General features: G+C 43.8%; 1 protein-coding gene across 4 annotated transcripts in view; it reads left to right on the top strand.

The window, feature by feature from the left end:
• The window catches only part of LOC135976089 (TRPM8 channel-associated factor 2-like), a 33,945-nt gene extending 11,408 nt beyond the window's left edge, over positions 1-22,537 (top strand). For all 4 annotated transcript variants that reach the window (XM_065570618.1, XM_065570631.1, XM_065570623.1 and 1 more), the window contains 5 exons: positions 6,897-6,991; positions 9,896-10,109; positions 11,684-11,923; positions 14,592-14,929; positions 16,257-22,537. In XM_065570618.1, coding sequence (XP_065426690.1) covers positions 6,897-6,991; positions 9,896-10,109; positions 11,684-11,923; positions 14,592-14,929; positions 16,257-16,496 — 1,127 coding nt within the window. In that variant the 3' untranslated portion in view covers positions 16,497-22,537. The remainder of the gene's footprint in view (positions 1-6,896; positions 6,992-9,895; positions 10,110-11,683; positions 11,924-14,591; positions 14,930-16,256) is intronic.
• Positions 22,538-23,265: the final 728 nt, after the last annotated feature.

Consider the following 23,265-nt stretch of genomic DNA (forward strand, 5'->3'; position numbering starts at 1 on the left):
ATTCCCTCCATTTTATTGATATCTTAATGGAACAGATGTTCCCAATACTGAATCCAATATTTCTGGTGCAGTCACCAGAAAAGCAGAGAGAGAGACCCTTACCTCATATTTTACAATGTAATTAAACCTCTGCCCATGTAGCCCCAAAATTCACATTTGCCATTTTGCTGAGGCATAACATTGCAAGCTCACGTCTAATTATGTCTATCATCACTGGAACTACTGCTTTTCGATAAATGCATGTTTTAGTCAAGCTATATTATCTTGAATTTGTCCGGGATGAACTACTTTGTGCCCATAGTCCTATATTTCTCTCCAAGGTGGTATTCAAAGGTCACCTTATTGAGCCTCTTGGCCTGCCAACATTCGTTCCATGCCTGCATGACATTGCGGGAGAAACGCTTTTTCATATACTAGATTTAAAAGGTCCTTGGGATGTTACTTGAAGCAGACTAAAACCCTTAGAAAGTCCATGTAACTTTTTATTTCATTTGATACCAATTCACTGGACAATGCTATTTGCTAAGAAGAATTTGTCTAAATGGATATCAAAGTACATCTTCTGGCTTCCCCTCCCTAGCATGACACTAGAAGGTTATATCAATGTGAACTTAGTCACAGAGAAAGCTGCCACAACTAGCAATTTTGTAGTTCTCTTCTCTGAATTCATCAGCAAAGGAGCAATATGGTCCTCCCTCCACATGCTCCTGCAGCCTTATTGTTTGTTTGTGTTGAGAAGCCCATCTTGGACTCTCTGCATTCCAGAACTTATTTCCAAAATAGGGGAGAGGCCTAGTTCTACTGCCTCCAAAGAAGTTGTTCATTTGTTTTGGGGATGTGGATGTCCCTTATTTTATGTAGGCCAAAGGTTTTTTCCTAATCAAAGTTGAGTTCCCACCTCCCCCGTTGAATAATACTTTTCAGACTAAAAAGTCTCCCTGATACTGGTCAGTTCTCTTAGTCTATCCTATAACATTTTTTAAAATGCAACCGCCAACAACTTTCCATATCATTGTTAAAATTGCTATCTTTTCTTCTTTCTGCTTATCCTCAAGCTTCTTAATCTTCAAGATGAGAAGGGGAAGACTGAGAAGGGGAAATCACAGTAATTCACCCTCTAAGTTGGGTTTCTTCTTTGTGGGGCATTTATATTTCTTGCATCTCCTTGTTTTTACATTTCTGAGGCAACAGCTTAATGTTTCATATTTTGATTGGTATCCCTCGTTGAGCTTCACCTGCTGTTCAATTAAGAGAAAAGCATGGAGTGTTATGGCAGTGCATGAGCGTATAATATAATCTAATGTGCGGATAGTGTATGATGACCAGTAATGTCTTCGCTCCTGCCGTACCTCCCTACACTGGAGATCTTAGATTTTTGCCCAAGGGAGTTCATTTGGTTTGTGCTAAGGAGCAGGAACCCAGGACCAAGGATCCTGAATAATGTTGTTTAAAGAAACCAGATTGAAGGATGTAATTTGCCCTTTTGCTTACAGCTCTGACATCAACAGCAGAATATCATACAAATCACGTTGTTACAATGTCTGTTATAAATGTTATAAATACGAAGTTAATTTCCTAGGAGAATGCAGAGGAAGTATTAGCCCTCCCCTCAGTGATTTAACTACACCCCCTGAATTTCCCCAACACCCCCCCCCCAGTTTTGTGAACTAATTACATGCCAATTTAGTGACTGCTTGGAAATTTGAATTGAAATTGAAACATTAATATACACTTTAAAAGCATATACAGTGTATGATAAAATATGTGTATCTGAAAAAGTATAATAGATTTGAAAAGTGTGAACACAGACTAGCTTCCTTATACAGCTGTTGTTTTTTATGACCATGTGAGTGCATTCATTTCAGTGACGTTGGCCAACTTAATAATTTCAAATGATGATTTGTAAGCAAAGTCTAAATGAGCTCTCCCTGACAGCTAGTGATGAGCTGAGGCTGGGGAGAAAGGCTTCAGGACCAGATTGTATTTATATTCACACCTAATCTACCTAGGTATCCAGCAAACAGAGCTGTGTTACCCAAGTGATAGATTTTGGCTAGGGTTGGGTTACAAATCACTTGAATGCGGGGGATGGGTGGAGGAATGAAATGTTGTTGTTCTTATTGTATGAGTAAAGGGCAGTAGAACTGTACTTAGTCTGTGCTGATTGAGAGCATCAAGAGAGAGGGTGGGGACCTGTCCCTCTCCACTGTTTAAAGACAGAGCTGATCAGGCTCCATATATAGTCTTTTGTTCTGTTAAGTGACCAATGCAGCTGAAAACACTGACAATCAGGTCCAAGTGCTTAGTCGTGCTGTGGGGATAGTGTTTCTGTGGAAGAGACAGCCCAGACTGCACTAGCAGGGAGGTTCCCCCACTGAGAGCTCAACTGAAATCACTGAGAGCTGGGTGGAACCTCAAGAGACCAACTCGCAGAGGTCACAGTCGCAGGTGGCAGCAGAAGGTGACTGCGCAGGGCCATTGGCAACAGGGTGGTGGAGTGAACAGTGGCACAACAAACAGCAGTGGCCAGAGCGAACAGTGAGCAGCTGGAGGAACGAGCAAGGTGCCGTCTTGCCCCCCACCTGGGAGGTGTACTCACGTGAAAGCACCTCTGAACTCTGAGTCTCCACTGACCAAGGACAACATCGGTGAGTTGGGTGCGGTGGAGGGAAAAGTGAGGGGCACGTTAAATAAACATTTGTTTGTTGGACTATATTTTAGTGACTTTACTCCAGAATGCTAGATTTGTGACTGGGAATGGAAACTTACATAAATATGTTTCCTAGGAGGCCAAGATTTTTAAAATGCATTATTTGCCAAGGTTGTTATCTCACATCGTTGCTATGTACTAATCATTTTTATTATAATTAATTTTTATATAAGAATGGTCATACAGGGTCAGACCAATGGTCCATATAGCTTAGTATCCTGTCTTCTGACAGTGGTCAAGGCCAGGTGCTTCAGAGGAAATGAACAGAACAGGCAATCATCAAGTAATCCATCCCATGTTGCCCATTCCCAGCTTCTGGCAAACAGGCTAGGGACACTCAGAGCATGGTATTGCATCCATCCCCATCCTGGCTAATAGCCACTGATGGACCTATTCTCCAGGAATTTATCTAGTTCTTTTTTTAATCATGTTATAGTTTTGGTCTTCACAGCATCCCCTGGCAAAGAGTTCCATGGGTTGACTTTATGTTGTGTGAAGAAATACTTCCTTTTGTTTTTTTAAAACCTGCTGCCTATTAATTTCATTGGGTGACTGCTAGTTCTTGTGTTATGTGAAGGATTAAATAACATTTCCTTATTCACTTTCTTCACACCAGTCAAGATTTTATAGACCTCTATTATATCCCCCCTTAGTCGTCTCTTTTCTAAGCTGAAAATTCCCAGTCATTTTAATCTCTCCTCCTGTTTCATACCCATAATCATTTTAGTTGCCCATCTCTGTACCTTTTCCAATTCCAGTATATCTTTTTTGGGATGGGGTGACCAGATCTGCACACAGTATTCAAGGTGTGCACATACCATGGATTTATATAGCGGCAATATATTTTCTGTCTTATTATCTATCCCTTTCTTAATGATTCCGAACATTCTGTTTGCTTTTTTGACTGCCGCTGCACATTGAGTGGCTGTTTTCAGAGAACTATCCACAATGTCTCCAAGATCTCGTCTTGAATGTTAACAGCTAATTCAGACTCAATCATTTTGTCATTACAGTTGAGATTGTTTTCCAATGTGCATTACTTTGCATTTATCAACATTGAATTTCATCTGCCATTTTGTTGCCCAGTCACCCAGTTTTGTGAGATCCCTTTGTAACTCTTTGCAGTCTGCCTGGGATTTAAATATCTTGAATAGTTTTGTATCATCTGCAAATTTTGCCACCTCACTGTTTACCCATTTTTCCAGATCACTTATGAATATGTTGAACAGTAATGGTCCCAGTACTGACCCCTCAGGGATATCACTATTTATCTCTCTCCACTCTGAAAACTGATAATTTATTCCTACCCTTTGTTTCCCATCTTTTAGCCAGTTACTGATCCATGAGAGGACTTCCCTCTTATCCCATAATGGCTTACTTTTCAAACGTCAATTTAAATTAAATACATTTTTTTTAAATTATATATTTTTTAGAAATCTAGACCTGTTATGTGTTTTGATGAAACCTGAATTATCTTAACAAAACATTTACTTTATTCATCTCTCTTTTATATGTTGCAGATGGTGAAAATGACAAGACAAAAAACAATACAAAAAATTTTCCACTCAAAGGCCTCAAAAACTAACCAAGGTGAAGAACACATCAAGAACCAACATGTCATCTGAAGGTTCAAGTGGTATATCTACATCCGACCAGCCCGAAGCACAAATACAGCTACCTACTGAAGAAACAGTGTCTCCAAAACCTAAAGGCAGTTCCCGATGTTTGTTGGTCAAAGTTTTCCCATTTATTGACTTTACAAAAAATGGCTATTGGTGCACCTCTTTAGAAGTACTTAATGAGGCTGTTAAGAATGCTGGAGACACAACACAGTTCATGCAAACAAACATGGCTGTGGCATCCTACTTTCTAGTTAAGCAAGAGATACCACACACTACAAACTGGAGGCCAATGGTAAGTGCATTGTCACTTGTTCGTCCTGAAGTTGAACACTAGTTCTGAACAAGACCAGCTCACTATCTTTCTGCAAGAAACTCAACTGACTGGCTAGAAGCATGCAGTGCAACAGTGAAAGACTCAGAGGGGTAGCCGTGTTAGTCTGAATCTGTAAAAAGTAACAGAGGGTCCTGTGGCACCTTTAAGACTAACAGAAGTATTGGGAGCATAAGCTTTCGTGGGTAAGAACCTCACTTCTTCAGATGCAAGTAATGGAAATCAGATGCAAGTAATGATTTCCATTACTTGCATCTGAAGAAGTGAGGTTCTTACCCACGAAAGCTTATGCTCCCAATACTTCTGTTAGTCTTAAAGGTGCCACAGGACCCTCTGTTACTTTTTAGTGAAAGACTCAGCAGTTTAAAAAGTGAAGAACTGTCTCACCACATTCAAAAAATTTGCATATATGGCTGATGAATGCACCGATGCAAATGGGCATCAAGTATTAAGTCATTGTGTACATTATCTTGATGTCAGGGGTAGGCCAGTAGATGCATTTCTAGATGTTCAAGTTATAGAAGACACATCGGCTGCATCTGTGACAATCCACATCTTAGAAGAGTTAAATGCTTGTCAATTGGACCCCAAACAGATGGCTGCTTGTGCATTTGATGGAGCTGCAAACTTCTCTGGAAGACATGGTGAAGTACAAGCTTTGCTCAGAGAAAAGTGTAACCCTAATCCCTCCTATACACACTGCAGAGGCCATCTACTCCAACTAGCACTAGTATGAGCTGCAGAATCTTCAAAAGACATTAAAAAAGCTATAAATTTAATGTCTTCATTATATTCTTTTTTCAGCATGAGTCCAAAAAGACTGAATATCTTGGAAAATATAGAAGATACACTGGGACTGAAGTTCTAATTAGTCCAACCTGGGAAAACCTGCTGGCTTTCTCATGAGCGATCCTTGGCTGTTGTCTTAAAATTACACCAGCCGTTATTACTGGCTTTGGAAAGTATCTACCAAGATGGGATGGATCTAAGTAGTGAGGCTGGTAGATTACTTTTGCTACTACATTCAGAGAAGACTATTGCCATTCTCTCTCTCTCGTAAGTCTACTGTTGAAACCACCTGGGTCATTAAACAATGCCATCCAGGCATTTGCTACAACAGTAGTAGAACTTTGTCCAGCAATAGAAGCTACATTTGGATCAATCAGAGAACTATCCATTGAAAAAGTACTGGAAGAAGCAAAGACTTCAGTCCAGAAGTTGACTAATGAAGGTATTTATATTGAATCCTTAAGTGAAGAAGACAAGAGGTGTTTGTTAAGACAACTGAAAAAGTACACAAACTTGATTCTTAAAAATCTACAACAGCGACTTCTAGATTCTACTCAACCTCTACGTAGATTTTACAGATGCCTGTCCTATAAAACACCAACAGTTGAGTGGAGTGAGGCACTACCAGCAATGGGGCTGCCATGTGATCAGGACAGAACAGAGAATTTGAACACAGAGTGGAATATCATATGATGAATGAATGAAGATTTGACTTCAACTTCTTTTTTATCATCACTAGTGGCTCGACCCGATCTTTGTGTTCTGTTTCCTGGGATGAAAGAAGTAGGAATTCATCTCTTGCTACTCCCAGTCACAACAGCTACAGTTGAGCGTTCTTTTTCATCATTGAATAGAATTTTGTGTTCTGAAAGAAGTCGCCTTCTGCCTGATCATGTGAATGAACTAATGAGCATATCAATTGAAGGAATGGAAGTACCGGACACACGAGAAGCCACCAAAGATGAACGCATTGCATTCAAGAAGTTCATTAACAGAGTTGTGCAAAATTATAACAAAAAAACAAGGATGTAGATGTAGTGCTTCATAGAAGGCTTAAGTAGCCAACTTTAATTTGTGTGATGATTTTAAAACATGAGTTAAATCTAATAAAATGGTCATGAAACATTTTTCAGTTTTTACTATGGTGCCATACAGCCCACCTTCACCCTCACAGTCTCACCCCTCATTGGTCCTGACACACACACCCCTGTAAATTCGAACACCCCCCCCCCAATTTCAATTCCAGGGGAAACCACTGCCTCCCCTGCTCCCCTACTCCATCTCACATGGAATACTCTTCACCCCCCAATGACATTCAGTGAGTGGAGACCTGTCCTCATGCAGACTGTCCATGCCATTCTCCTGATCCTTTCATATTGGAAAACAGACGGAGATGTTTAAGAGTAGCTCTGTGTTTAGACCTGTCCTCTGTGTTTTATGCCAGGTGATGCAGCATGGAGGAGCACAGGACTTTACCTTCCACCTGGGAACACAGTGACCTTTGTATTTCCTAGTGCTGTTACTGGAGTTGGCCTGCAGGTGAAGTAATCATCCTTTCTGAAGCCTGTTACTGCACTTGAACTGTAGTTCTACTCGGAAATGTGACTACATAAAAAACGACACCTTATTGTACAGCTCTTCTCCCGGAGGGAATTCAGTTCTGTAGAAAGATAATGTCGTCTTGCTTTGTAGGAGCATTTACCATGCAGAGCAAACACAGGCAGCAGAGATTCTATGTCTTCTTGTGCATCATCAAGAGACTTGTTTACCAAGTTCTAATGAATTGTCCCATAAATGTTAAGTTCTTCTTTTAGGACCCAAATTATCTTATATATTTATTTAGGCCCAGATCCCCAAAAGCAGTTTGGCCTCTAACGCCCAGTGAAATCAGTAGAAGTCGAGTGCCTAAAAACCTTTCAGGATGTGGGTCATAGTTCCCGGCACAGTGTGCCCCCAAGCTTGGAGCTCTCAAGTAGCTATAATATCAATACATGGTTACTAACAATAATGAGGTAGGACAGCTGAGTGATTGCGGTGCTTGACTACAATCCTGGAACTTGTGGGGCCAACTGTCACTGGATCTCACACTGAAAATCTGCCTTCAGTTCACCCAGCTGCAAAATGGATCCCTGATCCATTGGGTTAGGGAAGTCAAAGAAGGTCAGAGGTGATATGCAGTGCCACATCACTGCCTTGTGTACCTCAGCTATGGAAACTGATCCACCTTAAATTGCATCAACCTAATGAGCCATCTGTGGCTGGAGGCAGACTTTCAATAACAATAATCCATGAAGACCCATTGCACAAAGATTACAGGCCAGGACTAAGAGTCCTGGGCCCTTAAGCAAAGAACTTGTGAGTTTCCATTGATTTCACTGGAGTTGTGAGTGGTCACCTCTGAAAAGCCAGGCTTTCATTTTCTCTTCTCTAAAATGGAGATAATGCTCCCTCCTTTGCAGGGCTTTTGTGAAATTTAACTCATTGATGCCTATGAAGTGTGATATGAGCTTCAGATGGAAGCTGCTATTGAAGCACAAACTATTAATACACCTCTACCTCGATATAACGCTGTTTTCGGGAGCCAAAAAATCTTACTGCATTATAGGTGAAACCGCGTTATATCGAACTTGCTTTGATCCACCGGAGTGCGCAGCCCCGCCCTCCCAGAGCACTGCGTTACCGCGTTATATCCAAATTCGTGTTATATCGGGTCGCATTATATAGGAGTAGCGGTGTAATTGTTTATTAGATGATACACTGAAGATGTAATAAAATGCCACTGCTCGTATGCTTTTACCCCTATGCTTTGTGAGGCCACTTTAAATACAGACTCTAAAGCAGAAAGACAGAACAGTGAGGTCTGTAAAGCTCACGTATCAGATCATTGCTCCATTGATTTCACTTGATTATAACTAAGGCTGTGAGTCGGTCACGGAGATCACGGAAGTCACGGATTCTGTGACTTTCCGGGACCTCCAGGACTTCTGCAGTGGCAGGTGCAGCTGGCCTGGGGGCCACCTGAGCAGCTCGGGCAGCCCCCAGGCCAGCCACACTAGCCACTGCTAGGGCAGTCTCGGGCCACTGCACCCCTCCCCATAGGTGCTGGAACTAGGGGTGCAGCACCCCCTGGCTTGAAGTGGTTTCCATCACTTACAGGTTTACAGTTTTGTTCAATGGCTCTCAGCACCCTCACTATGCAAATTATTTCAGTGCCCCTACCCCTTCCCTCAACAGCAGCAGGAATTTGGGTGTGTGAGGGGACTGAGGCATGGGATTGGATTGTGGGAGTGGGTGAGGGCTCTGGGCGTCACTTACTTCGGAAGCAGCCAGCATGTTCGGCTCCTAGGCGGAGATGCGTCCAGGTGGCTCTGCGCTTTGCCCCTGCCACAGGCACCGCCCCCACACATCCCATTGGCTGCGGTCCCCTGCCAATGGGAGTTACAAAGTGTGCACTCGGGATGGGGGCAGCGCGCGGAGCCCCCCTGGCCACGCATCCGCCTAGGGGCCAAAGGGACATGCTAGCCGCTTCTGGAAGCCGCATGGAGCTAGGTAGGGAGCCTGCCAGCCCTGCCAGATCCCCTCTCTAGCTTTCCCAACACCAGTGGGGGTCCCGGGCCACTCCCTGTCCCAACCCTCCCCAGCATCAGTGGAGGTCCCGGGCTGCCCCCCCCTCCCCAAGAGCACCTCTGGTGCCCCTGGGCCGCCCCTCCCACGAGCTTTATTCAGGGTATAAAGTCACATACAGGTCACAGGCCGTAGATTTTTGTTTTCTGCCCGTGGCCTGTCCATGACTTTTACTAAAAATACCCATGACTAAAATTTTGCCTAAATTATAACTGTCTCCTTGGCCTAGATCCTGAAAGGTATTTAGGCACCTAACTCCCCTTGCAATCCAAGGGAGCTAGGGCCCAGCTCCACAATGGGATTTAGGCACCTTAGTCCCAGCTTTAGGCACCACTGCAATACACAAAACTCCTCCTTGGCCGCCACCTCACACTATATGAGACAAAACTCATTTGGTCCCTACATATTCAGGGTTCAGTTTCCGCTTTTGGGCATGCAAACTGCCACCTCCCTCCAAGTGTCCAGATGCCTGTCTCCCGCATAAGTCCCAGCATGAGCCACAAAGCAGGGGAAGATCGGCATTGGCCCCCTTATCTTGCCTGCATGGCCCCAAATTTGAGTCCAGTGATTAGAGCACTCAGCCAGGATGTGGGAGAGCCAAGTTCAATTCCCTTCTCTGCCTGATGGGGCAAAAAGATTTCAACAGGGACTAGCACCTCTCAGGGCAGGGCTCTAACCAGTGGGCTATGGGATATTCTGGTGTGGGGCTCCCGCAGTCTCTCCTGTTGAAGTTGTTCCACTTGGATAAGTGTTTAAACAATGGTCTGTAAAGTTCATTGCTCAGTTGTTCCCGTAACCGAGCCATCTTTTCATTTCCAGGTGCAGATTGGGTGTCACTCAGATGACCTCAACGGAGCAGAGGAGCTGAAACGCCCCCCTGTGGTGATACGCAGATGTGATGTCAAAGATCAGGAGATGGCAGTCTCCTCTCTCTGGGGGGGCCTCATTTACATCATAGTGCCAGAGGGAAGCCAGCTGAGGGGAGTGTCTATCACTGTAAAAGGGGCTGTGCAGGCTCCTTTCTTCAGGCTTGGTAAGTGTGCTGGTAAATGGTCTGCACATCTCTTCTTAGCCAGTTTTGCTGCTGATGATGATGGTTGTGAAGAGACACACAGAGAAGTGCCTCTCTAATTATCCGTGATTTGAGCTTCATCAGTTTTCATGCCTTTATCATGTTGCTTGTTTAAAGTCCACTTCTGAGCAAGATCTTCTTTAGCTGCCTTCTTCCTGGTCATTTGTGTATTCACTAAACCTTGTTCTCCTCTGTCAGAGAGAATAAAGTATCTCTGCCAGCTTGATACCTTCATGTTTCTCACTAGATATTCAAGCAAGAACAAGGGTTATTTTGATAGCACCTTAAAATGCTATCAGGGAAGAGGATAAAGGCAGAAGATGAAACCAACATTGGCAGGGAGAGGAGATCGTAGTCTCATGCTTTTAGGGGTTCTCAAACTTCATTGCACTGCAGCCTGAGTCGACTCAAACAACACCGTCCCAAGTGTGTGTGTGTGGGGGGGGGGGCAAAGCAGAAGTCCAAGGGTTTAAGCCCTGGGGGAGGAGCTGTAACCTGAGCCCTGTCACCCGGGGCTGAAGTGCTTGGGTTTCAATCCCAGGCGGTAGGGCTCTAGCGTCAGCCCTGGACCACAGCAAGTCTAACGCCAGCCCTGGCAACCGCTTTAAAACAGGTTGCAACCCACTTTGGGGTCCCAACCCACAGTTTAAGAACCACTGAGCTATATGAATCCAGCAAAATCTCAGGCTGTTTTAAGTTTTCTTATAGATGCACAGGGCCAAAGTTAGAGTTGCTGTATGTGCACAGGGGTCCACTGAAGTTAGTGGATTGGGATAGGACACACAGAGTCTGAATTTGGCTCACAAATTAATATCATGAATCATTCTTAAATCAATAATATTTTGAACATATTGTTCCCATATATTCAAAATGACTTTCCTTGTGTTTGAATGTGCTTTAACCTCATGGTAAAATTCTCTGGGGAAAAAAAACAACCAGTAGTGTTTCTTATTTATACAGCCCTGGTGAGACCAAATGACATTTCATTGCAATTAGTGGACTGAATTGATCCTCACCCCTAGTCTTCATGTTAACAGAAGAACACACTTATTTCATTATTTCTGGCTGTTAATTATAACACTAATTAGAAAAGGGAAAAGTCTAATATAATTATTTGTTCAATAGCAGCTCTTGAAGGTCCCAATCAGGATCGAGGCCGCATTGTGCTTGGCATTGTACAAATGCAGAATAACAGATCATTTTTGCCTCAAACAGCTTACAATCTAAACTGAATAAAAGGTAAAACAGGGTCCAAGTCCACAAACCAATGAATATAGTCGGCGGGTTTCTATTTACTACAATGGACTTTGGATCAGTCTTTGAGAGAATGCAACCAAAAAAAGGAGGGGAGGAAGATGAAGGATAATAAATCAAATCAAATCATGAGGTTACTTAAGTAGCTTCTGCTCATCTTTAAGGCTTCCAAGGGCCCCAAGTATTTTAATTTAAAATGAAATCAGCTATCCCCACCTGACACGGAACCAAATCTTCACGGGGATTTGTGCACTTCATCTCTCTCTTCCATATTGATGCAGGAAAGACATCTAAGAGCCAGTGGCTGACCTGCATCCGTCACTATCCAGCTCCGTGGGCAGAACTAGCTACCCAGAACATCATCTTAACGGTGCCTGCTGACAGCATCCGTCCCACAGACGATCCAGAGCCTTTGCTGACCCTCTGGGAGCGGATTATGGCAGCTGTAGCTGAGCTGGCAGCTACACCAGCCACGTTCCCTCGGCCAGAAAGGATTGTAGCGGATGTTCAGATCTCAGCCGGTGAGTACGGTGTATTGTCATAAAAGGCAAAAGAGCGACGCCCTGGGGTAAAGGATTGACTTGGAGGCTTGGAGCCAGGAATTCTTTAATTGCAATGCTGGTTCTTCCGCTGACTCTCACTATGACACCTTGGAAAGTCACTAACCTCTGTTGAGCTTTTCACCAAGACACAAGACGTGGCAAATACAGTGGGACCCTCTAACAGTGTATCTCTATTTATAGTGAAGCTTCTCTCCCAAGCACGCCCTTATTCAAGCTGTCAGCTCCTGCCTCAGTTTACTCTAGGAGCGGGGAAAAAGGAATTGGCTATACCCAACTCACAGTACAGCAGCCCTCCTTACCAGTGCAAAATTATTCTGCACAGCTAGAGCTAATCAAAATACTGAGAAGGAAAAATATATGCTATTAATAGAAGGATTTTTGTTCAGTTAGAAACTGGTCTGAAGACTTATTCAATGTTCATTACATTTATTCAATCAACTAGTGAGTTGCTTGGTCGATTCTGAAGCTTGAATACCCACCCTGATCCTTGTTAGATGCTCCATAAATGCCATTTATTTGCTTTTGATATCTCTCCAATTCTAAATTCCAAATTAGCAAATATTGTGACTGACTTAGTTATGCATTAGTGAACCGAACTTCAGCAGATTTGTGGTTTAGCAAATGTTAGTCAACCCCCTCCACCTACAATATACTTTCTAGTCCTTTGTTCATTCCTAGATTTAAATGACTCCAACCATGGAGCTTCTTTTGGAGAAGACCATTCCATATTCTATGTTAGTAGATCTCATCACTATAAATGTCTCTTGGTCAATTTCATCACGCTATGATTTCATCATATTATGCATCCTTGTCCAGCTGTACAATTATGTCAATGAGGCTACGCTCCTGGACTGGGGCCAGAGCATGCAGCATTTTACAAAGCTGAGTGCCATCTGAGGATGACTCAGTGGTCTGTCTGAAATTACTTGGTGGATGGCAGTCCAGTCCCCAATAGATTAATGTCCACACCAACAAACAACCATCATAATTAGAATTATTTGGGCCCTGTGTTCAGGGCCGGCTCTAACTTTTTTGCCGCCCCAAGCTAAAAAAAAGAGCGCCGCTCTCCATAGCGCTGCCATAACACACACACTCAGCACCGCGCCAGAACCCCCCCCCCCCCGCATAGCGCTGCGCCGCTGAACCCCCCCTGCCGCCGAACCCCGCTGCCAAACCCCCCCGCCGAACCCCCTCCAACCCCCCATGGAGCCGTGCCGCCAAACCCCCCAGCGTCCCCGCGGAGTGCCGCCAAACACCTCCCCCCCCCCCCGCGGAGCACCGCGTCGCCAAAACCCCGCTGATCCTCCCGCCCCCCGCGGAGCGCTGCGCAATATACGTTCTAGTCCTTTGTTCATTCCTAGATTTAAATGACTCCAACCATGCAGCTTCCTTAGGAGAAGACTATTCCATATTCTACGTTAGTAGAGCTCACCACAATAAATGTCTCTTGGTCAATTTCATCACACTACTTATACATTCTTGTCTAGCTGTACAATTATGTCAATGGGGCTACGTTCCTGCTGATTGTTAAATGCTTTACTGGACTGGGGCCAGAGCATGCAGCATTTTACAAGACTCAGTGACATCTGAGGATGACTCAGTGGCCTGTCTGAAATTAATTGGTGGATGTCAGTCCAGTCCCCAGTAGATTAATGTCCACACCAACAAACAACCATAATCATTAGAGTTATTTGTGCCCTGTGTTGAGAATCAGATGCCAAGGATAGATTGGATCATAAAGACTGAACTAACTTCTCACCACAAGGGATCGTCCCTCCAAGAAATTGCGATCAATTGAGAGGAGGTGGTGTGTAATTTAGAAGCTTGTTCTGCCACTGCCCAGCCTCTCTCTCTTTTGTGGATTTACTGAGTGTTTTGTTATCCAACCACAGTTGTCAGTCCAGCACCTTTCTTCATGCTGAAATTGACTGTAACAAAGAAATTAAATATCAATACTAAATCAAACTACCCCTCCCCTTTTTCTCCCCCCTTCCCTCCCCCTGCAATCCAAGGGGATCAGCATCTCTGACACTCAGACCGTTTATTTCTAAAGAGCTGTATAATGAACACGGTATTAAACATTCTAAAATACAATAAAAACATTAGATCTGGGGACACCACTACAAAAATGTTCATGAATATCAGCTCTGTTGCTTTAATGCATCCTCCGTGGTGGTGTTTGTGCCTCTCTTGGCTTTGATTTCCATCAGCATTTGAGTTTCACTGTCACAAAAGGTCACAGAAAGTGAATTTCAGAGAGGTGTGCATGAATCTTTGCAGAAACTGAAATTTTAAACATGGGAGTATTCTCAGTGGAAGGGCCTGCACATACACCCCCAAACATGTACAGCATTTACAACAAGATGACTTATCTGACCAATCACAACATGGATCAAATTTTGATTATCAAATACACACACTGACTTGTTTTCAGTATTCATCCATTAACACTGATAAAGAATTAATTTGAGGAACTATCCAGAGGATAATTCCAGACCACAACAAAGGGTTTAATTGGTCCGATTTATTGTTCTTTGGGAATTACTTGCCAACTTCTAAAAAATACAGAACAACTTTCTTAAGCTGAGATATCACCTTGACTGTCGGCCCCGTCTCCCCCTTCCAGGCTGGATGCACGCTGGCTACCCAATCATGTGTAATTTGGATTCAGTGAAGGAGTTGGTGAACATGGAATACATGCAAACGAATGGCCTTTGGGGTCCCATCCATGAGCTGGGACACAACCAGCAGCGGGAGGGCTGGGAATTCCCCCCTCACACTACTGAGGCCACCTGCAACCTGTGGTCTGTCTATGTGCATGAGAAGGTGCTGGGGATCTCCAGGGACAGAGCCCATGAAGAGCTACAGCTGCAGCATCGCAATAAAAGAATCAGCGATTACCTTGGCAAAGGAGCCCAGCTAAAGGACTGGAATGTCTGGACCGCACTGGAGACCTACCTGCAGGTAACACAGAGGGATTCATGAGAAAGTGTCTGAATGCAAATGATTCTATAAAGGATGCTGGCTGGTTTGTATGTGCCACAAACATAGAAGCAGGTGGCAGGGGGAGAGAACTCAGAAACTTCTCCCTCAAAATTCAGGCCCCTCCCATTCGGGCTAAATAAGACTCACTATTCACTGAATGGCTTATTTATTCTACAGGCCTCAGTACAACATACTGACATGGAATTACCGACCTATTCCAGTGTGTCTAGTAGAGGGCAGTGTTGGCACATTCACATCAGATAGCACATTTAATAATGCAGGTTAAATTGTTTCTGAAAAGTAACTATATAAAAAAGGCAACTTCAAACTCTAAGACACACTTCCTGTGTGCAGGCAGAATATGAGTCCCTCACTTTAGTGACTAAGGGATAGATTTTTAAGGGTATTTAAGTGCCTTAAAATGCAGATAGGCACCTGGTGGAATTTTCAAAAGGCACCTATGAGCATCTTTAGGATATTTTGATAAATCTGGCCCTAAAAACTAAATTCTTACTCCTGTTAGTGCTACATAATCAGCAACATCTCAGAGAGAGGAAGGTGTATTATGCATCATCAGAGGTGTATATGTTCTAGTAGGTAACACAATGATGCAGAGAGTGCTGAGGGGGAGGGGGCGGTTCCCACATCACTCAGAGGAAGGAAGAAAGCATTAGTGCTCCAAGCCCTAACCCACTTTCATACTCACATACGCACGACCCGAGGCTGGTCAAGCCTGGGTGTAACGTAATAAAAAGAGCGGGAGGGGTGGACGGGAGTTTTTGTCCTGGGCCCAGGTCGTCTGGAGTCAGCTGTGATCGCTGAGATGCTTTAGCTTTTAGGAGAGTTTTAAGTCCTGGGTTCCTTTGGGGGTGTTCCATTTAGGGACCTCTGCTCCTGATGCTTTTTGTACCAGTTAAAACCGCCTTTTTGTGGTCTTTTTAACTTTTTCAAAACACAACAGCTTCAGGGACGTGCAGCTCTGCTTCCGCCCACTTCCCAACCCCCCTGTTGTCTCGCCTGTGTTTTCCATCTCTGCAGCCCTGGTTCAGTGTACTTTTTCTTTTCTTATGGCTGTCTGTGGTTGAGTGGGAGAGAAACACAGCTGCAGATTTTTCATCTAGCACCATTGGGTTGTGACATGATCACTGAAATACAATTTCAGTACCTTACCCGAAAATGATATCATGATCAGATAACCATGTAATAGTCATGAGGTGTGATTAGCCATAAATGTAGGTTTTGTCCATAATCCTCATAACATGGGACCAGATGCACTTTTAATGCTGGTTTTTTTCATGCTCTTCAGCTGCAGGAAGCCTTTGGCTGGGAACCTTTCATCCAACTCTTCTCTGAATACCAGACAATGTCTAACATCCCCACAGACAACCCTTCCAAGATGAACCTGTGGGCAGAGAAGTTCTCTCGGCAGGTGAAGAAGAATCTGGCCCCTTTCTTTGTGGCTTGGGGCTGGCCTATCAAGGGGGAAGTCTCTAAGAAGTTGGCATCTCTGCCCAACTGGGATAAGAACCCAATGAAGAAAGTGTGATGCTTTATTCACATGGAATGGTGGCTGTAATTTTTAGAGATAATTCAGAGTCACTTGTCTTTCCTATAAGGCTAGATTCAAATCTGTTTGGTGCGAGTTTATTAATTATCTGTTTCATACTTGTTGGTATTTCTGAAGTAAGTTGCCTTTGCCATGTGAAGCAAACGTCTTCCGTGATCTGAATTTTCTGTTCCTTTCTCTGGGACAGCTTCTGCTAACTTTGTTCTCATGGAGTAGCATCTTACTCTGAGAAGACCCATTGATTTTAGTAGGGCTACTTGTGGATAAATACCTTACTCTATGAGTAGTCCTATTACTCCATGTGAGTCAGGGAAACAAACCAAAGATATCCACAGCACTGATTGCCTGCCAGGCTAGATTAGTAAATTACCTTCTACTATTTTCATAACACATTTCATATTTTGGGGTGTAGCTCAGTCACTCCTAGCTATAATCTGTAGCGAACTCTTGGGAAAATATCATCTGGCCCTGAGTTACTGTGATTTATCAATTTGTTTCGATCTTACTTTTTTTTTTTTTTTTTTTGATACCTCCGTATCTGACAATGCCTCATCTTGATTGCCTGAATAGAGCAGGTATCTGCCCATGTGCCTTCTGATGAAAACTGATGAAAAGAAGTTGCTGAGGTTTTCCCACACCCTTTCTTGTCTAAATGTCCCTACTGATGGAGCTCCCACCTCTTCTCTTTTGGAGACCATTCCACAGTCTAAAAAATCCCTCCCCGTGAAGAGATGTTTCTTGATATCCCGTATAAATTCACCTCTGCATCTTTTGCTCAGTTGCACATTCATCAGATTAATCTGGAGCATCCATATTATTCCAGTTCTGGGTCAACCTACATTTCTCCCACTGCAGTTCATTCCTGTCCATCAGTGGTAGGGGCCTGAGTTCTCTCCCTTTGCTGTCCATTTATATGTCCATCAGCAGCACTTGCTACTTCAGTCCTGGGTTCCAACAAAATGTTGCTAATACCTCAAATTGTAACTTTCAGAAATTCTTGAAATTCCCTTTGAGGCTCTAATACAGGTTGAACAATACACCACAATTCTGATATACCACTTTCTTGCCATTTCAATTCCATGAGCTCCCCACAGCTCTGCTGCAGTCCCTCAGTCTTGGTCTGCTCTGCTCCCTCCCATGTCAGTCCTGGGATGCCTCCTACACATCTGCCAAAGCACCTCAACCGCGAGACATTTTTCTGACGTTGACCTTCCGCAGGCACCACCCCCGGCATTTCCCCTGGTTATTATTCAATTAAGAATTAGACACCTCTGCCAACTCACTGTTATGTGTGAACTGAAGAGCTGAGAAGTTTTACACACAACTTCCTTCCCTAGGACTATAGGATATAAGGCAGCACGTACTAAAGCAATCAGGAACACTGTTGGAAAGAGAGAGTTGTAGTTGGTTTGCATGTGTCTGAAATTTGTCAGCATTGCAAAGTGAGGGAAGATCAGGGCTAAATCCATCGTTTACAGCTAGAAAATCCTAAACTAACTATTTTGTTAAGGAAATCTAAGGGGTTGCTTTGTGATTCTCCTATAGAGCACACTCCTCCCACGCAATCCTTAAGGCGCACTGCTTGTTGAAAATGGGCACTCGTAGTCATCCAAGATACTTTACCAGCTGCAACTGTTTAGTTTGTGTGTGGTTTAAGAATTTGGTTTAAGAATTGACTGCCATATACCTGTTGCCTGGCAAGTGTTTGTTCACTAGTGGAATGGATACGTTCCTATTTAACCCTTTTGCCATGTGTTGCTGGCAATTAAAAGAGCTAGATTTAATTACTATGAGGTTCCCTATAAAAATTTACATATCGGCTTCATCCCCCACCCAAAAACTTAGGAAAAACTGAATTCCCCACTATGTGCTCTTGACAGGCACTGCTTTCTTCTTGCAAGCCCTGAGTTCATTGCACAAAACAAACAAGATTTATAGGGGTATAGTGCCATGATCACCACCCACCTCTATTTCTGCTTCACCAGGGCCCCTTTAAAAAGTCACTCAGTCTCTGTTCACCTTCTTACCCTCAAAAGTCCTTTAATTCACACTTCACCAGACTGGCAACAGAGTTTTTCAAAAACAGATTTCAGAAGTCCCAAAACAAACACAAAGTCTTTCATCAGCTCCACACACTCGCCTGTTTTCTGTGGGTCCCTAACTTACAGCCAGGCCTCCTGCCTCACTACTTCTCTCAGCCATCCACCCCTGCACCATCTGCTGCCTTTTGTATTTGAATGACCTGATTGCGCTCAGGTAGGGCTGATTCCTCTCAGCTTGTAAAATTAGGGGAACCTTAGCCCCAGGATCTCCAGCCCAAGGGCAAGCCACCAATGGGGGAAAGGGGACAGAATAAACTTGGGAAAGCCAGTAATAATTAATTAACAATATTTGTGTGCATATATATAAATAAAATAAGACTCCCCCCTGCCTCCAGAGTGTCTTACAACAGTCTTCAACAGAATCCTCCTCTCCTGGTGTGAGTGTCCAGTAAGGCAATGTATTCCTGCAATAGCCACTTCCCTCCTCCCACCTCTTCACTGCAGCCTCCCCCCCCCCCGACACACACACTCACTGTTTGAGATTGGTGGGGTCCAGAGTTTGTGCAGCTCCATCTCTAGCCACAAAGGGAAGGAGCAGTCTGGTCTGCTATGGGGGCTTTACCACATGACACAGAGGTGGTGGTGATAGCTTAGATTGCTGGGTAGTGGGGCTTTTGTCAGGGTTCTTTATTTATAGTGTTGCCCTTTGTGGCTCTAGCAACAGCCACCATCACCCACCTCAAAGCCACCTCTTGTTCATGAAAGCTTCCTCTGCACCACGTCTTTGCAAAATCTTCAGAGAGGAAATTAGTAGCATATAGGACCCTAAGCTGAGTCGTTGCTACCAGGCAGACACTCACATCAGAACACACACTCACTTAGCTTTGTCCAAGGTCCACTCAAACATGCCAGACTGTGGATTTGGTCAGGGTGATCGTTTACTCCAGGCACATTTTGTACAGTTCACTAGCCCTTTCATTATCCAACAGGGATAATAGGATTTTAATACTATAGCACTTTATTCTTCTCTCGACCTTGCAGCATCTACAGCAAGGACTATGTCGGCTTAACTACATTGATCAGGGGTGTGACTTTTTCACACTGACAAGATTCAACCTGAATCTTAAGTGTAGACCTGGTCTTGGATAGCTCTATGCCTGTTTATAGATTCATAGATTCATAGATTCTAGGACTGGAAGGGACCTCGAGAGGTCATCGAGTCCAGTCCCCTGCCCGCATGGCAGGACCAAATACTGTCTAGACCATCCCTGATAGACATTTATCTAACCATTTATCAATTTATCTGTTGCCCTACTTAAAGCCATATAGCCATCCTCATCTTCACTCTCGGCATCCTCTTGAACACCTTGTCTCAAGGATGAACAAAACCAACTTGGAACTGTTTCATCTGTGTCCTCTGATCTAATGCTGTCCAGGTTCTCTGGCCATTGTCCAGCTATTAAGAAATGTTCGGAAAACAAACATCGGTAAACTCCTGCTTTAGATATATAAAGTCCTGGTCAGTTCCTACCCCCAATACTCCCAGCCTCCTCAGTATTTTATACCCTATTGACCTGCGACATGCCTCTGCAGTTCAGATTGTTTGAGGGAGATTCCCCAGCCTCATATGAGGCCTCCCCTCTGTGGGTTCAAGCAATGGACTGGCAGCAAACTCATCAGACAGCGTCACAATCACTCAGGTCCCCTGGTCACGTTCTGGAATCTCCAGCAGTGGCTGGGCCAGAAGGTTTCACGTCCTCCTCAGAAATGTCACTGGCACAGAGCTTTATTTGCAATGTCTGAGCACACTCAGAGCTAAACAAATTCTGTAACTCTCATGGGGTGGTGAAGGAGTCCATGTTTCCACAATTTCTGAAAATGTGCTGTTGAAACAAGATGGCCTCTTTCATACCTTGAGGATTTGAGGTCTCCTGGGGTAATGCTACAAACAACCAAAGGCTAAGCACTAGAGGCCAGATTTCCAGCCTAGAAACCATCTCTGGTTCGTGCAGGTCCTGGAGTCCCACCACCCACAAGGTCCCACTCCCAACTGGGCCTACTGTAGCCTATAGGGTTAATGTGCTTGCTTGCTTGCATATATATCTATATTTTTTTTTCTTATAGTTTAAGTATTTGGTTTATTGTAATAAGTTTATAGATTTATATTAAAGTAAGTTTGGCTGAAATGCAAGGGACCTACAGGCCATATCCTGTATGTTAAGCTAAGGCAAAGTTAGTATATCTATATCTGGGACCTTTCACCCAGATAGAAAAGTTGACCTACATATTGACACCTTTCACCTAAATAGCAAGTCAACACCCATGCATATGTCTAAGACCTTTTACCTAGATAGATAGATAATGGAAGAATGGCATGGGGGGGAGGGTTCCAAGTTTGTACCCACAGACTTAACAGGAAGACCACAAGGAAAGAACTAAAATGACTAAAGAACAAAAATAACATGTGCGGATGTACATGTCATCAATACGCACAAACATACTAGCCTATGGAGTAAGTGTACCCTAACATTTTTGTGGGTGAGGAATGAAGTTTGGGCATAGGAGGAAGGATTTCCGGCACTTGTGCCCTATAAAAGAGGTGACCCACCTCACTGGAGTATTCTATTCTATCTATGACAACTACTACTACAGTAACTCCTCACTTAACATTGTAGTTATGTTCCTGAAAAATGCGACTTTAAGCGAAACGATGTTAAGCGAATCCAATTTCCCCATAAGAATTAATGTAAATGAGGGGGTTAGGTTCCAGGGAAATTTTTTTCACCAGACAAAAGACTATATTATACATACATATATACATACACACACGCAGTATAAGTTTTAAACAAACAATTTAATACTGGTACACAGTGATGATGATTGTGAAGCTTGGTTGAGGTGGAGGAGTCAGAGGGTGGGATATTTTCCAGGGAATGCCTTACTGCTAAATGAACTAGCAATTGACTGAGCCCTCAAGGGTTAACTCTCACAACACTCTACAAGGTCCAGGAAAGGAGGGAGGGCAGACAGAGAAATGCGCATTTCCCCTTTAAGTAGCTGACAGGCTTAAGTACACTGCCCTGTTAATTAAATCAGTTTGCTGAGACCTGAGACCCGAAGCTACTGCCTAGAAGCTCCCTCCATCCCTCGTGTGTCCCCCCTGCTCTATGGAAGATGGGGTAAGTGAAGTGCAGGAGCAGGGGGGAGGGGGAGACACCCTGACATTAGCCCCCCTCTTCCTCCCCTCCCGCACAGCAAGCAGGAGTCTTGGGGAGCAGCTACAAGGCAGAGGGCAGGAGCAGCACATGGCAGTGGGGGGAGGGACAGCTGCTGCATAGAGAACTTAGGGGAGCGGGGAACTGATATGGGTCCACCCTGGTTCCAACCACCCACCCGCTAGCTGCAACAGGCTGCTCTTCCTGCAAGCAGTGGACAAAATAGGCAGCTGCCAAACGACTAGAAGGGAGCATTTCACAACTTTAAACGAGCATGTTCCCTAATTGATCAGCAACTTAACATCGAAACAACATTAACCGGGATGACTTTAAGTGAGGAGTTCCTGTATTAGTAGGCTGTACTTGTTTTCTTAACTTTCTAACTTCCAAGAGGACTAGGCTAAGCTTGGTTTCCCTACTGTTTTTCTTAGTTTGTTTATTAGGTTTTGATTTTAAGTTTAAGTTAGTTAAGTAAACTCTAAGTTAGCTCTGATAGCTCTTAGCATTAGCTTCTTCTAAGCACTGCATCTCTCACTCAAGAATTGAGAAACTTGAACCCCTGAGGCGAGGCTGGTCCTGTGTCTCTTACCACCAGGTTATCAAGAAAGGGTGTGAGTATATTAACCAAAGCTTTGTAGCATATAATACTATATTACCATATGTATCTTTTGAATAGCAGTAATGCAATTGTAATTTTGTAACTCTGATTATTTTACCCTTTAATTACTACTTCATTTATTTTAATAAAAAGTCTTTATGGCTATATCTGCCTCAGTGTCATACCCCCAAGGGTCCTTTGTAAATTCTGTGGAGCCTGATTCGGGACAAGAACTTTTATCTTCTGATCAAACAGATTGGAGAGCCTAAAACCCATATTATCCAAATTAATATTAACACCCTAAATCAGGCAACATTACGCAGGGCCTAGATTGAGACAGACTGGTAGAGGTGAGCATGGGCAGGCTACACAAGGGATCATGAGGACTGGCTCACCCCTGGAAAAACAATCAAACACATGTGATGTGTGCCTCGGGGGCAGGGTCTTGGGAGACATAGAGAGGTGTGATTTTCAGACCCATCTCAGAGCTGATTGGTCCAGGGGAGGAGGACCTACCATTGGAAGGCCCAATTGTGCCCCATAGTACATGCTCAGTGGCAGGACATATGTCACACCCCTTAATGCTGATTGGTCCTAGGGCAGCGCTAAGAGGGGTGTGAACAGAGGTTAACAGGTGGGGTGTGGAAAGTTTGAAAGGTGGGGTGTAAGGGTTTGTCTACACAGAAAACTCCTGATTATCTAAAATCAGTTTTTAAACCGATTTAGTGAAACCAGTGCAAACCTCTTCACAGAGCTGTAATTTTTTTCAATGTTGATTTAGCTTAACTCAGTAAATTAGCAATTTAAAATTTTTAAAGTTTTTAGTTAACTGGTGCAAACTGTGTATGCAGACCAGGCCTAGGACATGAGAGAAGAACCAAGAGCCACAGCAG

The sequence above is a fragment of the Chrysemys picta genome, chromosome 1 (assembly GCF_011386835.1).
Source record: "Chrysemys picta bellii isolate R12L10 chromosome 1, ASM1138683v2, whole genome shotgun sequence".
Taxonomy (NCBI): Eukaryota; Metazoa; Chordata; order Testudines; family Emydidae; genus Chrysemys; species Chrysemys picta.